Source organism: Micropterus salmoides, unplaced genomic scaffold, assembly GCF_014851395.1.
Source record: "Micropterus salmoides isolate LMB-PRFRI ecotype aquatic unplaced genomic scaffold, ASM1485139v1 Ms_hic_scaffold_8, whole genome shotgun sequence".
NCBI classification, from domain to species: domain Eukaryota; kingdom Metazoa; phylum Chordata; class Actinopteri; order Centrarchiformes; family Centrarchidae; genus Micropterus; species Micropterus salmoides.
Window position 1 is genome coordinate 12,350,378 of NW_024044570.1, and position 17,897 is coordinate 12,368,274.

General features: G+C 40.4%; 1 protein-coding gene across 1 annotated transcript; it reads left to right on the forward strand.

Annotated features, from left to right (window-relative positions):
* Positions 1-256: 256 nt before the first annotated feature.
* Positions 257-17,238, forward strand: parvg (parvin, gamma). Its single transcript, XM_038705374.1, has 14 exons — positions 257-517; positions 651-681; positions 1,179-1,285; positions 2,481-2,545; positions 3,194-3,296; positions 3,491-3,634; positions 5,115-5,230; positions 5,337-5,392; positions 5,478-5,512; positions 5,615-5,676; positions 6,011-6,079; positions 6,200-6,301; positions 7,944-8,016; positions 13,474-17,238. The coding sequence occupies exons 3-14, from the start codon at positions 1,222-1,224 to the stop codon at positions 13,545-13,547; spliced, it is 963 nt and encodes a 320-aa protein (XP_038561302.1). The 5' UTR covers positions 257-517; positions 651-681; positions 1,179-1,221; the 3' UTR covers positions 13,548-17,238.
* Positions 17,239-17,897: the final 659 nt, after the last annotated feature.

A 17,897-nucleotide genomic window follows, 5' to 3' on the forward strand; every position in this document is an offset into this window, starting at 1 on the left:
ATTGATCCAGTCGGTCACAGATGGAGATGTGTGAGTCGAGTCTGAGTGGTTCAGGCCTCTGAGTGTCACGTTTCTCTCAGCCCTCCTAAAGTGTGGTTTTCCAAACAATACATTTGCACCCAAGAGTCTCCCCTGTTCTTTTCTTGTGGAAACACACTTATTATTAAAGTCTCGATTGCAGTTCGTGATGGAGGACATAAACGCCCTTATCTGAAAATGCTGTGCAAAGCCTGTATCAAGAAGAGGAAGTGCTAACTTTTTGTCAGCCACATCCTCTCATTTGCGCTTATCTTCCCTTCCAACCCTGTGACATGTTATTTTCTTTTAAAACAACGGTTTGAAAGTGAGTGCAGTCAGACTTTTGCGTTGATAGAATTCTTAAGAGGCTGTATTCAGATTGAGTACAACCCTACACTTAGATCGCTGTTTTGACAGCTTGTGGATTTGACATCAATTCAAGGAACTCAATTCAGCTGAAGTCACCCGATTCTGTCGAGTTGCTCTCAGAGTGCTGAAGGTAAGCTTATTCAAAAGCACTTTTTGTTTATGACCCTGTTTGAAAGTTACTGTCAACCCCAGGAAAAGGAAGCCACACACATAAAACACACAGGAAAAGAAAAGTTGCTCACCGAGGCTTTTCTCTCCTCCAGATCCAGGAAACAACAGTGTGACACGCTCCAGGTCTGTTTTGTCAGAATGTGTTACTTTATATGTTTGCTTTGCTTTGTCTCAGGCCATATGATTCAATGTGTTCAATGGAAAAAGAGCAGATCTGTGGGCTTCTAGAGTACTTTGATCTGTTGAGTACTGAATGTGCCACTGCAAAAGAGAAAAGGAAGTGAGGAGACGTAACATCTTACAGTTTGACAAAGTTTTTGACCAGTTCAGTTGGATTCTGGGCTCCTCTGTGTTTTTAGAAACTTCTTAATACCATCAGTCATAAAAAAAAAAAAACTTTCAAAACACAACTATAGAGATGCATTGTGGTTGAACACAACAGCAAGCTTCCTGGCAGTGCAATCAGCATCTTCCCCTACTGGTCAGCGAGTAACTCCCCTGCAGCAGTCGAAAGTTGAGCAATACGGTCAAGGAAGCCCCTGCAGAGAGAGAGACTTTCTGCCCAAGATGTCTGTGGTTTATTTTTAAGCACTTCTTCTCAGCTGTGTACTCCGCTGCAGGTTTTGTTGACAGGTGGTGAATATCCAGCCTCGAGGAGAAGCCATGGAGGCTGGTGCCTTTGAGTATCAGAAAGAGGAAGACACTGTGGATGTGGAGTCTTTTCAGGGTATGTGTGTATTCAGTAAACTGCTAAATATCCTGTCATAATTTACCACCTGTTATATCAATCACTCTCGTCCAGTCGCGATTTGTATAGTGCATTTAGGTTCTCAGTTTTTTCAAGGCTATCTTAAACAATGCTAATATGTATACATATATGTATACTGTCAATACTGGCAGAATTATGAGATGTCATGTAGAAACAACTGTTGACTTGTCCACTTGACTTGGTTCATTCAGACAACTGACGTCTCAAATCTGCTTCTGGACATATCTTTTAAAGGACCATACAAGTAGTTTTGCAAACAGAGCTTTTGTATTTTTCAAATACAAGTTGAAAAAGGTTGAAATAAAGGTTGAAAACACCTTTTCAATCACGTTTCCATTAATTTTGTTCATTATGGAAATCTATAAGCAGACATGAGTTGCAAAAATCCCTCATAATGACTATCAAATCTGCATAATTGATATCGTTATGAGGTCATGCAGTGCAGACATTTCAAGTCATTTTGTACCTGCAATAACTGATTTTTTTGGCTATTTGACAAAGAGTATTAAGTTGTGGTGGTGAGTTTGTAAGCAAACAGTTGCCAATTAATATATCCAGCAGATACAGAGCAACATTAGCATTCATTTAGAGTTGTGTTTCTGGCCTCCTAATATCCACTCTCTTTTGAGCTGTGGTGTGGTCTTCACCACCCCCTGGGTGAAATATTTGGCTCTTTAGCTGCGAAATGCTCAACTAGGTTCACCAGCTAGTCGCTAACTGTGTCTGTCTGCTTCTTGGTGTGTTTGTCAGAGCTTTTTTTCTATAAACAGCTGACTGCATCTGGAAACAACTCTGTTATGCGTGTTGACGGTGGATAAAAATGGTAAAGTTCTTGGCCATAAATCCAAAACAGTAAGCTGTAATACTCTAAAACCCTTTGTACTGCAAAGTCAGGTGATGATTCTCCGTAGCAGCATTACACTGCATTATCATGTCACCATAATGTAAGATAATGTAAGATGACAAAAATAATGAAGACTAAATGTTCGATGTGATTTATTACACAGCTCAATGTTCAAAGTACTAGAAAATGATAAGAGAGCTGTCAGCAAAATGACAGCATGTTAAAAAGGCTGGGTAAAATAAGAAAAAGTAGCCTAGAATGTGATCAATGCAGTTTGTTTATATTTGTTATAATTATTTATTCAAACAGGCGAGAAGCGGAAGCTCATTCAGCCAATGTCTTTAAAAGATCCCAAACTTGAAAAGCTAAAGGAGGTAAGAAATTAATTCCTGTTATCTGCATATAGACTTCTGTCTGAATCGCTGTCTCCTGTTCAGCACTTACTGTAACATCAAAGACTACCATCCTGGACTACCACAGATCTAAGACCACTGTGGGTCCTGAGTGGACTGGAGATAAATGATACACAGGAAATACATTACAGAGCCTGCATGAATGTATGCACTGACAAGCATGAATAATATCTGATGCAGGGAGAGAGGTGGAAGGATCAGTGAAATTTTAATGAACATAATTATCAGAGGTGATGAGAGACAGATCAGAGAGTCACGACGACAGAGTCTGCTGGATCTGACCTTAAAATACATTTTGATTGGAAAAGATGGCAGCACAAGTGCTTCATGCAAGTGGCGATGAATGAATAAATAACTCAATAAGCCTGACATCTCTCATATGGAGAGTTGGGAGGACAAAGAAATTAAATCTTAGTTATTTTGGGGAGTACTTTGTAGTTGTCATCATTTCTATCACATTATCCCTGAAATTTGATGGAGAGAATTAAACTAAATTAATAAAATTTTTCACGCTTTTATTCGATTTGCGCATTGGCAACAAATAAATGTATGCAGAAGATGAAAGTGTTTGATGTGTATCTGCCTGTGTGATGAATTGTGTTTCGGTAGGCACTGGTTTATTGGATCAATAGTACTTTGAAATCGGAGCACATAGTGGCTCAGAGTCTGGAGGAGGATCTGTACGATGGACTGGTGCTTCATCACCTGCTGTGTGAGTTAATACACATTTGTATGATTATACTATAAATCATTGCCTTACTTCCACTTCCACTCATTATTTACATTTGAAGAAGAAACTAACAAATGTTTCCCCTTGTAGTTCACCTAAAATTTGTCATTTCTAATATCCAAAACACATTCCTTGCCAGTACAACCTTTCAGATGATTATTTCCTGATTTCCACAGCCAGGTTGGCCGGTGTGCACTTGCCTGTGGAGGAGATAGCACTGACCAGCACAGCTCAGATCCGAAAGCTGGAAGTGGTCCTGAAGGAGTTGGACAAGAGACTGGGCCTGCAGGACAGCAGCCGGATCAAGTGGAACGTCAAACGTGAGTCATGCAGCTGACTGGGCTTCAGCACGGAGCAACAAGTGAACAAATGTTCTGTTCTGGCAACAACTTCAAATTACAACAGGATTTGGTGCTAACTCAAGGTTGCCATGTTAGCTTACACCAACTGTGAGGGATTTGTGTGATGAGATTTGCTGACATTTTGCCGTTATGTTTTAATTACTTGTCAGTGGATTCATTTTTCTCCTGGTGCTGGGTTAGTAAAGCAAAGAAAGGCCATGATAAGAATTTGTATTTTATAAGCAACTTTTTCTCCATGAATCTGACGTAACCTGATAGAGGTCTGATCGTTTCCATTCAGGCTCAATAGCTTGTCATTTGTGGCCCAGATGTCCAGTTTAAGCATCATGATTTGTGACCTTTTTTCCCAACTTGTAATCTTTAAGATGTCATTTCTGGTTGATTTTGCGACACCTGTGATTGCCGTGGTAACAGCAAGTGCAGTTTCTTACAACAGCAAACTCTCATTGAGCAGCTACTTTGTCAGAAATGTAAAAGAAGAGCAACTGTTGTATCTGTTTACAGCACAACCAAGTAAACTTGTTTTTAATGAAGAAGTTAGTCAATAACCGGGCTTGTCCCATCGCACCATGAGCAATCGCAATCGCATTTCATTCTGCACACGGCACAATTAGCTTTCGACAACAGCAGGGCACAGGTATGTTGGTTACCTTGCTGAGAAGTTGTAGATGTACCGCTTGTTGTCTGATTGTTCCATTACTACCTGCAATATTTAATACGGATCTGCCATCAATAAAAGTGTCAAAAATTACCATTGTCTTGATTACGATCAGCTCTAAACTCTGTAATAAATCCTGGGACTGCTTCCCAATTAAAGCCCTTCCATGTTTCGGCAGTCGAATGCTTTTAATGTGAAACAGCAGCAGTAGGAGGAGATGTTTGGTTTGCATTAACAATAATTTAATGCAGCTCTGATACAGCTGCAATAGAGTGAACAGTAAACAATGAGGCTGATATAAAGTTAAAAAACATGCTGTATCATTTCCTGTGAATCCCTTGTTTGTAGGGATGTGCAGGAATGGCGAACTCTGCCACTAAGCATAGTTTTCTGCCGCAACTTCACCTACTTTCAAGGTGCATGGAGACGGGGAAAAGGCTGCATTACAAATAACAACTGAAACCTGTTGGTCTCACAATAAAATGTTATGTTTATTTATACTACAAATGTTACTGGAGTTTTGACCTTTACAGAATGTATACATGGCTCTTCTTGAAAAAATGCTGACCATAAATTATATAAAAAATGGAGGTTTCAAGGAAATCTTAAAGATTACTTATTAACTAAAAGTATTCAGTAGTTTAAATTACAGTTAGGTGTTCATTTGTTTATTCGATTCAAATTCTTTTGGCCTCTCTTTGCTTCCATACCGGCAGGTGGTGAGTTCTGAGATCATTTGTTTTTATGTGCGTGTTTTGTCCTCTGCTGTTTGCTTGTCAGTCATCCACAACAAAGACCTTCTGGCCACTATTCATCTCCTGGTTGCCATGGCGAGATGTTTCCAGCCTGAACTGGATTTGCCACCAAACGTGAAGGTTGAAGTTGTAGTTGTGGAAGTGAGTTTCAGCTCGAGCTTCAGCCCTTTTTTTATGCACCAAATCTGTCTTAAACACACCTTGTGGAATTGCTGCTCAGTTGTGGTTCACTTTAATTTTCGTCCAGGTCAGCAAAAGTGGAATCAAATCAGAGGTACAGATGGAAGTCCTAACAGAGGATAGGTGAGCAGATTTCTGGCCAGTGTAATTCTGCAGATGTGAGAAAAACTGAGAGTTCACCTCATATTTTGGGGGGCTTTGTCAACAGCAATGCAGGCTCAGACTCCCTCAGCAATACTGAAAGTGAGTAAAGAACGGCCAGAGGTTGAGTTGATGTGACATCTTGAATATCATCGAAACAGCCTACATGACTAACACACTTTCACTGGCTGTCTGGTCACCCAGGGGAAGATCCCATCGAGCAACTGCTGAAGCTTGAGGCTCACAAGGTCAACACAGTGAAGCAGGTATAACAAGGACAGGAGAATAAGTGCTGAGGTAGTTTAAGGAGTTAACTTTTTAATTTCCTCTGGCGGCAAGAGAGGAAATGTTGTAGTACACAGGAAATACAAATATAAAACAAATATGTGGCTTTCAACTTGAACCTACATATAAGCAAGATTAATCTACTATTGGAGATAACATATGAGGGGTCTCCAACCTGCTCTCAGACATTATACTCCTTCTGAATGTAGCAAACTAAAGCTTTTGTCAGGTTTTGATGAAGATTCAAATGTTCTGGATACCTTAATATGTCAGTTAAATATGCCCATCTACCTAACCTTGTTTTTCTATACTCAGGCCATCTTACACTTCGTCAACCAGAATATGTTAACCATGGGTCTGCAGGTGACTGATATGGACAAACAGGTAAAAAAAAACTAGAAAAAACTGAACACTATGTTAGAGCATTGGACTCATTGATGACTTCCCCTGAGATTATATTGCCTTCCTAAAACAGGATCCGATGTCCTGTTTGTTTTTGTCTAGTTTGGTGATGGTGTTATTCTGCTGCTGCTGATTGGACAGCTGGAAGGCTTCTTCGTCCCGCTCTATGACTTCAACCTGACCCCTGCCAATCACTCTGAGATGGTACAGTGTGGATTCAATATGGATTCCTGACAAATTATTAAGGGAAGTGCTTCCTCACAATTTAATACGGGTCAGAGACAAGCTCACACTGTACTTTTGGGCTTCAGTAGTTTTCCTCTCCCATAACCCCCTTTCAAAAGCCAAAAAAAGGTTCATGCTCCCCCACTACACGTAAACGGATAAAATTGTTATCAGCCATTAACAATATTGGGGGCGCAACAAATAAAAAGGATCCTGGTTGAATTTGATGGAAATAAAATTAATTATTCAGGTCAGCACGATAGTATCAGCAAAGAGTTGTTGTTTTATTTCCCTACAAAAATCTTGTTCTTTCTACTTAGTTTTACTCCATATTTTCCCCCTGGCTCTCCCCCACCCCCATCCCGCAGTGGTATTTTCTGACAGTGTACATATGGACAGACTGCATTATTCTAACTCAAAAGTACTAAGATCACAATTTTTTTTTTTTCATTTCTAATTTGAGTTCATCTAATTTCCCATAAGAGCACAGTAGATAATGAGCTTCAGTACTGAAACACGATTCAAAGTAGTTATTACAATATATGATTTGATAAAATTAATATTTTACGGTTCCCATAATAAAAGTAGATGCATAATTACAATTGGCTCACTGGCTCACTCATAATGATATCTTTTGATCTCATTTTACTTGAAGCAATAGGATGAGTCTATGAAAAAGTTATGACTCTTTTATTACAGATCTGATATGTTCATGAATAACATAACTATATAAAAAGACACTGTGACACCCCATATTAGACTTTTTTGATACCTTAAAAACTAAAAAGCTTCTTGTGACAATCACATTATATGCTAGCCATGATCCATAATACATTATGATAGATTCTGTCTTACACAGTTGTGATGGGACTATAATGTGCTTATAATGTCTGTTAGTTGATGAGTTGTTACGAAAAGAGTATGTGAGTCAGATTTATAGAGAGAGTTGGAGAGAGGAATTTGTTGTGTTGGATTACGTTAGGAAATAAAGTCTTGCTAGCAGTTCCTCTACATACACAACAAAATCCTTTCCAGTGTTTCCACCAGCATTTCCTGCTACAACTCAGCCTCTCACAACATGTCAGAGCCACAACTGTCCTTGAGCTAGACTTCTATTTCTTGTTAAATACAAAGGATGTCACCTTGAGTCACTCATAGGGATCCTTTCCATGAAGATGTCAGACACCTGGTCTAAAAGTCTGAGTCTTTCAGTGGCAAAAAGAAGCACTTTTTGTTGATATTATTTTGACAGGCGCAATTATCCCAAATGAATAGGTTGCAGCCACTGCAGCCGGACCATGGCTGCCAGCTGAAGCCATCTACTACAGGGATTATAAAACTTTTTGTATCTACTAGTCATTTCAACACCAAAATATGTGACAATAGCACCCAGGTTAAAAAATACCGAAAACATCCTTCAATGTTTGTGTTTAATAAACTTAAAGTTAGTTATACTTTATATTATTCCCTACAATATTCCCTACAAAATAACTATAGTAACTATAAGATATCACAACACACATGGAGATATTTCTAAAAGCTGAATCAGCAAATTACTAATTTAGATGAAAATGTGGTGTCTGGATTTTGTGTTTGACATTTTCATCTCTTTGACCTCCAGCTTCACAATGTGACCTTGGCCTTGGACCTCCTTAATGACACGGGCCTTGAAGTGTCCAGTGTTGATCCACAAGGTGAGGAAATAACACACAGTTCTATCTCATACAGGCTCCGCCCTGAACTGGACTCTATGGGTACTACCTCCTCCAATCACTCGCCCGCACTAAAATTTTATCGTGCACGTAGCCGACCAATAGGACGTCGCTACCGATATGTGTGTGACGTATAAATAGCAGTGTCCCACTGGCGAACTGCTCACTGAATTCACCACCTCCACGGATGGAGTCACCACTTCTAGAAAATTATCTTTGCACCCAGGCGAGGAGTCCAGGCCCCCACCCCCTGCCAGCCGACCTGCGGCTGGGGAAGGGAGCGACTGGCCAAGTGACCGTTAAGGAGGGAGAGAGGCCTGCTGACGCTGCCACAATCCCCCGTCTGGTGTTCTAGACGCCATTGTTTTACATGTGCTGCTTGTGTACACTATGGTAAGGCTTTTGAGAATGTGGAAATTGTTGTTTGAGTAAAACATGTTAATTACATTCCTCAAAGAGCTAAGTTAACTTCTCTCATCAAAGAGCTAACGTTAACTCCTGGGGTGAGGGTAAGGGTTCGCCCTGCAGCCTTGTGTTCACAAAGCCACTTTCTAACATGTGCTGCTTGTGTGTACACTGTGGTGATGCTTGTGAATGTCAAACTGTTTATTAGAAACACATTACATTCTTAAAAGTGCTAATTCCCCACCACCAACCCCATCCCATTGAGCTAGCCGAGTTGATCGCGCTGCTGCGCTCACCGACACTAAGCTAACGGTTCGCCCCATGGCCCACGCTGCTCTCCTGGTCAGAACCGATTGAGAGGGTGGGTGAGGCCCAGGCATCCACTTCGCTAGCCTGACCGTCAAGTCCGTGCAGCCATAATGGTCCGCTTCCACGACGTGACAGCCGAGAAACGAGCTGTTCTTACTGTGGAAACTGAGCAATGCAGCAGTCTACTGTAGCTCTGCATTCCCAGCGCGCCCACAAGGACTCGCACGGGCGCGTTGCTAGCTCACCGTTGAAAGCGTGTTACATAAACAGACATGCCGCCCTGCCAACATCTCTTTCGCCGAGCAGTCACAGCGCAGCTAGGCTAGTCCGCTATAGCCAGAGAGAGACAGCCAAAGTCAGGTCTCTGTCGGTATAGCTGGACGAAAGAGATCGCTCGCTGCTTCGGTTGGTTTCGTTTCCTCCACGAGTGCCTCGTAGCGCCTGTTGCAGCAGGCGAGGCTGTCTACCCTGCTGCTGCTTCACATGGAAGCTGTGAGCTTGAGGCTGACGTCAACACCGGGTGACGTGTAAAAAAAAAAACCCAACCCAAAAACAATTAGGTGACGTGGGAACAGTCGTTCGTCATTCTGGTAGAAGTGACGCAGCCTACAGTGACAGAGCCCTGGCCTGTACCTATGGTCTGGGGGGCTCTGTCACAAGGGTTAGGCTTCATATGCACAATGCTGGTGTTGAACCAGGTTTTGCTCCACAATTGTGGAGAGACAGACTCAGGCTGGTCTATCTGCTGAGGTCGCACAGACCATCCAAGCGGCGGGCAGTCTCCACCACGTCTTGCTGTAAAGCTTAGTGGTTGGGCTTTCAGCGTTGATGCATTGAGAGGGAGACGGATCTGCCTACCTGTTCGGTGGGATCCGTTTTCTCTTTCCTGCAAGGTCTGATGGAGAAGGGGCTGTTGAGCTGCAGCTATCTCTCCTGTCACAGGGGGTTTGGTGACAGAACAGTCTTCACCCACTCCCTCGTGATACGCTTTCTGCGGGGTGTGAGAAGACAGCAACCGGTGTCGTGTCTCTCGGTGCCTCAGTAGGACTTGCTGCTTGTGTTGGTGACTCTAATATCTGTACCTTATGAGCCCCTGGAGCAGTCCTCATTGAAAATGCTATCTCTTGAACAGCCCTGCGCCTTGCTCTCACCTTTGCTAAGAAGGTGAGTGAGCTGTGTGCCTGTCGGTTCACCTCAGCTGCATGCTGGTTGTTGGTGTCCACAGTGCAGCCGAATTGAGACAACACACCTCCTTTGTTCTTCTGTGGCCGACCGGGTTGGTGTGGTGGACTTTGGCTTGTCGCGGCTAGGGTGGACAGTCGTCGGGCTCCACCCACTGTACCCATAGAGTCCAGTAGAGGGCGGAGCCTGTGTGAGATAGAACGAAGGTTACGATATGGTAACCCTAGTTCTATAAGCACAGGCGGAGCCCTCTACTGATGAGCCCTGCCGCTCTGACGCCGTCTGCTGAAGAGGCGGTCAGATGCTGAGGCAGTAGGGACACTTCTATTTATACGTCACGCACGTATGCACTCGGTAGCGACGTCCTATTGGTCAGCTATGTGCATGATAAAATTTAAGGGGGCAAGTGCGTGCATGAGATTGGAGGAGATAGTACCCATAGAGTCCAGTAGAGGGCTCCACCTGTGCTTATAGAACTAGTGTTACCTTATCGTAACCTTCATTCACAGAATACACACTCTGCGTTGTTGACAACAGATTTTACTCAAATTAAAATGCCAGACACAGATGATGAAAAAAGGTCTGAGAGTAAAATGATTGCAACAGAAACAAGCCTGCCGCTGCCGCTCCAAGTCAACAATGTCAAACTAATTCACATGATATCATCTATCAAGAGCATTTATCTTTATGACAGGGAAACGCCAAAATCTGTTTGTATGTCAAGCGAGGAGGGGTATCGCTCCGGTAGTTTGAGTTAATCTCCACTGCTTGGTGGAGTGTGGGGTTGACAGTGTTTTGGGGGGAAAGATGGAATTGCTTGGGGAATATGAATGAGTGCGACTCATGTCTCGCTGAGGATGACTGCGGATGATTGGCTCAGTCTGAGGTCATCATCATTCATTTAGAGAGGAGCAGCGAGGAAGTTGGTCTCAAGGGGACGATGTCACTCTGGTGCCCACTGATAGACACAGGGATTTAACCTCACCGATATGGCTGCATCTGCTGTGTGTGTGTGTGTGTGTGTGTGTGTGTGTGTCTGGAGGAAGATATGTTATCTGTATTCATAAGCACTGCTACTGTATGCCACCCAGTTATCAGACAGATCCCAGAAATGTTCTGATTGTATCTGTGCTCTGAAATTTTGTGTTTTTCCTGTTTCAACCTGCAACTGCCAGTTATCAGATTTCCAACTGTAAAATCACAAATTCATTATTTGCGGGGTAAACTTGTCAGTCTGAGCATTCATCCAGAAAATCACACAACAGTATGAGCAATACATTATTCCCAACTTTTGCAGTTTGCATCTTATGTACAGTATGTAGTATTTTAGTAAGTACCTCTTCAATTTTAGCATAAATTTGGTATTTGATATTAAAGACAGGTTTAATAGACCCCCTCACAATTAAAGACAGTATAACAAAGGAATCAAGTTTAGCCTAATAAAAACATTTCAGCATTGAAGATATTTGTTAATTTTACATTATATACACTCATGTTGTGAATTTTACAACATGACCTATCCATAATAGGTCTAAGTAAGTTTTACCTTTATCAGACAGTGGGGCTTAACCACTACACCACAAGGATGCCCACCCTTTACTATAAATATCCAGTATTGTTTTAGTGAACTTGTAGTTTCAAGTCAGTGTAGAAATGTATATTTCTAAGATAAATTGAGGTGTAATACTTGTGCATGTATATAGTTCATATGCCCTTCTGTCGCGGATAGAAATACATACATGTATGGGTGCCTGTCCACTTTTTTTTTAGATTAGTTTCAATAGGTTTTATTTGTTTTAATCTTTTCTCCTGTTCATACCAGCCATTAGAAGATCTTTCTAAATCAATTTCAATGTAAGTGATGGGGACAAAATCCATAGTCCTCATTCTGTGCAAAAAAAAAAAACATGGCAAAGTTTATCTTAAGCTTCAACAGTATGAATCAGTCAATCAAGTAGCTAACTGTCTTTTTCGTGTGAAATTCCCTCTTTATGTTACTGTCCCTACACCACATCTCAACAAGGAAACGCTGTCCAGGGAACCAAAAAAGGGGACTTTTTGTACAAAAAGGCTATAACTTTGGAAGACAGACACTTAATTTATCTAACTCAGACTTCTGAGGCCACATAACTTTGGAATATATTTTTGTACAGAACGAGGACTGGATTTTTCCCCCCATCACTTGCATTTAAATGGCATTAGAGAGGGATTTTTTATGACAAGTATGGACAGTAGAGCAGCAAGCATTACAGTAAGAAAAACGTGTTTCAATGTAGATGTGGGCATGTGAGTATTGTTTTAAGACAGACTTGAAAAGTGGGAAACTGTTCTTTAATGCTACAGCCTTCAATTATATTATATAGGAATATTAGAAGAATATTATATGTTAATACGTTCTTCCAACTTTGTGGCAACAATTTAGGGAAGGCCTGTTTCAAGTCAAGTCCATTTAAAGACAACATATTTACCCCAAAAATATTTAAAATGCAATTAAAATATAAATTAAATTAAATATGGATGGAGGAGATCACAGTTGTATGGTGGTGCCAGTTCATGCAGTGCTTTTCAAACAAATATCTTTCAACATCACAATGAGGTCCATAAAGAAATGTTTTGACATTTGTTGTGGAAGAACTTGACAAACCTGCATACAGCCCTGACCTCAACCCCGTCCAAGACATTTAGGATGAACTGCAGTCAGTGCCCAGCCTCACTACTGCTATTGTGGCTGAATGGGAGCGAATCCCTGAATATAAGAAGGGTTACAGAAGGCTGCTATAGCAGTATATTAAGACCCATGGTTTGGGAATCAGATGTTCAACTATCACACGTGGGTGTAATGTTTGGGTGTCTACATTTGACCATGTGGAATCACTCAAAATAGAGACGAGTGAAATAGAGTGTGAATTAGACTTGTCTAAGTGTGAGAATCAATCCATATCAAATGGATCTACTTCAGTTGCCTGCAGATCCATTATTGACAAAATGCTCTGTATTCTCTCTGAGCTTCAATCTCACATTCACAGTCACTAAAACTTCCCCACAATGTTACCTGCCAGCCATATGGCCTGTAATTGTAAAGTAAATCCTTAACACGATAACTGTTAATGTAAGGACCAGCACAATTAATCAAAGCCAGGAGAAAGTGGCTAATTTAATTCATTTTTACAGTCTTTTTAATTACTGGCATAATTGCTGTAATGGAATGTGGAATCCCAGCAGTCAGTGTCTAAAATGGGATAGTGCTGCGTGCATTAATTAGGTTAGCCAGTGGTGGAGTTGATCTTTATGCCACATTCATTCAGTGAGTGCATCTCACAACAGAGAACAATTTTGTTGGGATCCCAGCAAGGACATATTGATTCAGTTTCCATCTAATGTTGTTTATTTTTTCCTCCTGATCTATGACCTATATGGATGGATCATGAGAATGGATATTAGCTAATGTTGGTAAAAGCATCCTCATGTTTTCACTTCCTCTGTGGCTTGGTAGATGGTGTTGGTGCATTATAAATACACACTCTCCTGTGGATTGTTTGACAGATATTGTCTCTCAGGACATCGCTGCCACCTTGAAGGTCCTGCACGCCCTGTTCAAGAAGCACAAAGGGCAATGACAGACAAGCAAAGAGGACATCAACAACCAGAAATGCAAACAGGGCTAACAATAGGTGGAGTGTTTGGCCAGCTTGTGGTTTCTTCTGTCTGTAAACTATTGCTCATGCTGTCCATCTAATTATTTCTATTTTTGCAGTTGTATGGTGGCCCAGAGAGCTCTTCGCACTGCATCTTCTAATCCTCACCAATTTGACAACACATGTGGAGTATTTAAAAAAAAAAAAAAAAAGCAAAGTGAGAAAACACAATCAAATACAGATATCACTTTATGAGTCACAAACCATGTCAACAGCAAGCGTGTGTGTCTCTGCCGTGTCCGGGGCGGTTCATCACTTTTTTTTGCATTCCCTGGCAATCGTTTACGTTGTCTGCGCTACTTACAGTAGTACGCATATGCTGTTTTCAGTTCTGTTTTCTCACATTGCGCAGATGTTGTCAAATTGCTGAAGATTTTTTCATAATTTGCATCTGTTTGCATATGTTTTCTTAATAAGTTGTGTTTCCTAAAACTAAGTGACTGACTGTAAGAGTCACTTGTAAGGCAGAAGTCTATGGTAGAAATAAGTCTCTTAATAAACCCTACTGAATTTTTGTCTAGTTAAAGAATGAGTTGGGAAGACATTATGGCAGGCAAGTGCCAATAAGCTAGTTAGTCGTTAGCTCACCAACTAGCCCCATAACTTGTCACTACCTCATCAAGCGTCCAGCCATAAAGTAGATGGGTGAATGGCCATTAATGGAAAGTGAAGGTATTTCTGCTGGCTTGTGAAAGGGCTATGCAGGCTGCTTTCCAACACAGTCATCAGTGGCATAGTGTGCAGTTACTGAATTTGAGTTAGAACAACTAATTAAAAAGGTCTATCCCTGATTTCTCAATTTTTGCATCTTCCTAGCTCATTAATATCTGGAACTAGCACATGACTCTTGGTACTGCAAGGGAGAGTGGTTAAAGCACTCTTGTGTAACCATGCCCTTCTGGGTAAACCCCCGCAGACAGCTTGCTCATTTCGATTAATGTATAAAATGCATAGTAGATTACAGACTAGTTGTAATGATGGTATAAATGGCAAATGTAGTGAATTTAAAGTAGATTACTGGCCCAAAAATACTTGAGTAAAAAGTAAAAGTATAGTTTTAAAGGTCCCATATTGTGCTCATTTTTAGAATCATACTTTTATTTTGGGTGTCTACAAGAAAATGTTTACATGTTTTAATGTTCAAAAAACATTCAAAATATTATTATTTTTCTGTCCATTGCATCCTCTGTCTGAACAAACGTTTTAGCTCCTCTCTTAGAGGCCCCCCTCCCTAAAAGCCCACTTTCTTCTCATAGGGCAGAAACTAGCTGGCATAGCGCTGAAATGAAATGTGGAGATAGGTCAAGCTAAGCAAAATTACTTATATTTATTACTGTAAATGTCCTAGTGTTTGCCAGCTGGCTAATTATCAACTGCAGTCCTTCGGCAGGATGTTTTCTTTACACCTTACAATTGATAAAGTGTACAGAACTATTGAAACACCATAAAAACAGCAATGGCAACAAAACAGGAGTTCTCATTTAGACACAGATAGCCATGCAAAGAACACAAGGCAACAACACACAACCTACTTTTACCTACTTTTTACATGTAGTCATGCAGGACAACAACAAACAGTACACGTAAGTAAAATACATTATGTTGATCTTATCAAAAAGTTAAAAGATGCCCTCAGGAGCAATCAATGCTGCTGGCCGCCACCGTCCAACAGTGGGGGCTTGGCTGAGAGCAGTGTATTCAGTATGTGTTTAGTGGATGAGGCCATCTACTGCACTGAAGTCACAGTTCAGTCTACAATACTAATCTACAGCCCTACATTTGATTTAATTAAAGGTGGTAAAAAGAAAAGTCTTAAGTCTTGATTTAAAAGAACTGACAGTTTCAGCAGACCTTCAGCAGATATATGGAGCATAAAAAATGAAGGGCTAGAGGAGGTCCTGTGCTAGACAGATACATTCATGACGTAATGCAGAGAGCCAAATTTAAACACTGTGTTTGCGCACACATTTACTGAAAGATGGAGCAGGGTTTTAGACACAATGGGGACACATATTTTTGTTGAAAAGACATGATAAAGTGCATTTCGCATTTTGTGGCCTTTAAAAAGGAACGTGAAAAGTTTCTGTTCCTAAAAAACACCAACTTGATTGACTACCTGGAGATAACAGAGCACATTTTCTAACTGTCTCTCCTGAAGACATTTATACTACATTCATGTTGCTCATACAAAACATTCAAACTCTCACTGGCTCCTTTCTCACCTCAACACAGCTGACCAGTCATGGAGTGAAATGGGTGTGAATCGGATCAACTGTTTCTGAAAGTTACAGACATGCACTGACACAGCACTCTTTAATCCGATGGGGTTTTCAGAGCTATTTAACCTTTCGAGAAGCACATATGATGGAGTGTACTGGCCCCATAAAAATCTTTCAGCATACGTATATACCACTTGTTTTTTAAGTTTAAGTTTGGTTCACATTCAGTGACAATATACATGGTTTTATTTCCTGGTAAATTTACTGTTTGATCTCTTCCTCTCTTTCTTTCTCTAAATTTCCTTTTCAGTCTGACACTGCTGGAACATGGCACTTTTCATTCTTGTTATAGAAAACCATCATCCTTGAAGGCCACTTCTAAATAAATAATGTTCATTTCTTTCTTTGCTTCTTCCACGTGTTCCTGCTGACAGTCTGTGACCTCTTTCTCTACTCTGCGAATGCAATTGTCATTTCTCAGAAAAATTGAGGGATTTTTTTTTTTGTTGTTTTCATCACTGAATTGTTCACAACTCAATGTCACACACTGTAGAGAGTGTGTGGCAGGCAGGGATGGAGAGAAGCAGAGAGAACAAGAGCCGGACAATAGATATGATTCCATCAAAGGCGCGTATTGTGCAAATTATGTGTAGAATTAAAAATTGACTAGAACTGAAAAAAGCCACTTAAATACTCTGTGTTGCAAAGAATAAATTTATGCAAACCATTCCAGTAAGTTCTGTACTGTTAAATAATGATATCTCTTTACCACTGCCTCTCCAGTTTGGTTTCGTGGATGTAGTTCGTTTATTAGCAAATTGCAGAATGAGTTTCTTTGTTTTTGTCTTAAAATATACAGTATAACATTTGGACAAGACTAAACTGTAACAACAACGAGTTTCACCTTTCTTATTCTCTCCAATTTCCCTGCAAATGTGTTTGTTGACATTAAGGAAGTCAATTTATTTATTTCCACCAAGGTGATAGAAAATACTCTAAATTCACATTTATTTCCCCTGACATTTCAAAATGTTTGCATACAATTTGCTCAGCAGTCTGATGGAAACATAGCTACTGTATTGAGACAGAGACTCTTACTCTTGCTTGTATTATGAAATTAAAATGGCCTCTCTTCTCTTTTTCAATTTACACCCATCATTGTTGAACATTTAATTGCTCATTACTTTCAAACCATGACTGATCTCAGTTGTAATAAAGTGCTCTTTTTATGCATTTTAAAGCATCTATATCATTAGTTGGTCCATATAAGTCTTTCTGCATAGACCAATGCTGAGCTTGACATCTGTGTTGCTATATGTATTAGCTATTGCGTATATCAAGGATATGTTTCAGAGCATGTGTATTATTATTCCAATAAATGGTTAAAACCTTGATGCATTTGTCCTGCTTAAAAGGAAGTGAAGTGTTTGTGCAGAGCCTTCTAATAGAATCTGTAAATAACATGGATTGAACTATGGAAATATACAAAAACCTTTAAATGTTTGCATATCTATATATCTTGGTAGCAGGTCTTGTTTCAGACATAACTGTCACTGTCGCCATTTATCAGCTTTCCTGATGAACTATAAAAAAAATCCTATGTACTGTAAATGGCAATTCTAACTATTATACTTATAATAATATACTTATTATACTTGTACATCTCGTTCAAAATGAATACTGTGATTATTTGTGCTTTTAAGCTTGCTCCTTGAATGTGAAACATTTTCAGAACAATGAAACAAGCTGGATAAATCGCAGGAGTAAAGTATGTGCAAACAATTGTGTGTCTCTGAGATGCATTTGCAATGATCTTTGGGACACATAACAGTAACGTGAATGAAAGTCAAGGGAGATTAATGTCTTTTAGCTACTGTAGGCCTCTATCAGCAAAAAGGCTACAGCTTAGCCTGTCATCAGTTCCTAATCCATCAGAACAAAGAAGGAAAACATTTGAGGATAGATGTGTAAGGGATTAAACCTATTGTGCTTCAGTCTTTGTCTTCTTCTTCTTCTTCTGCTTCTTCTGCTTCTGCTTCTTCGTCGTCATCTA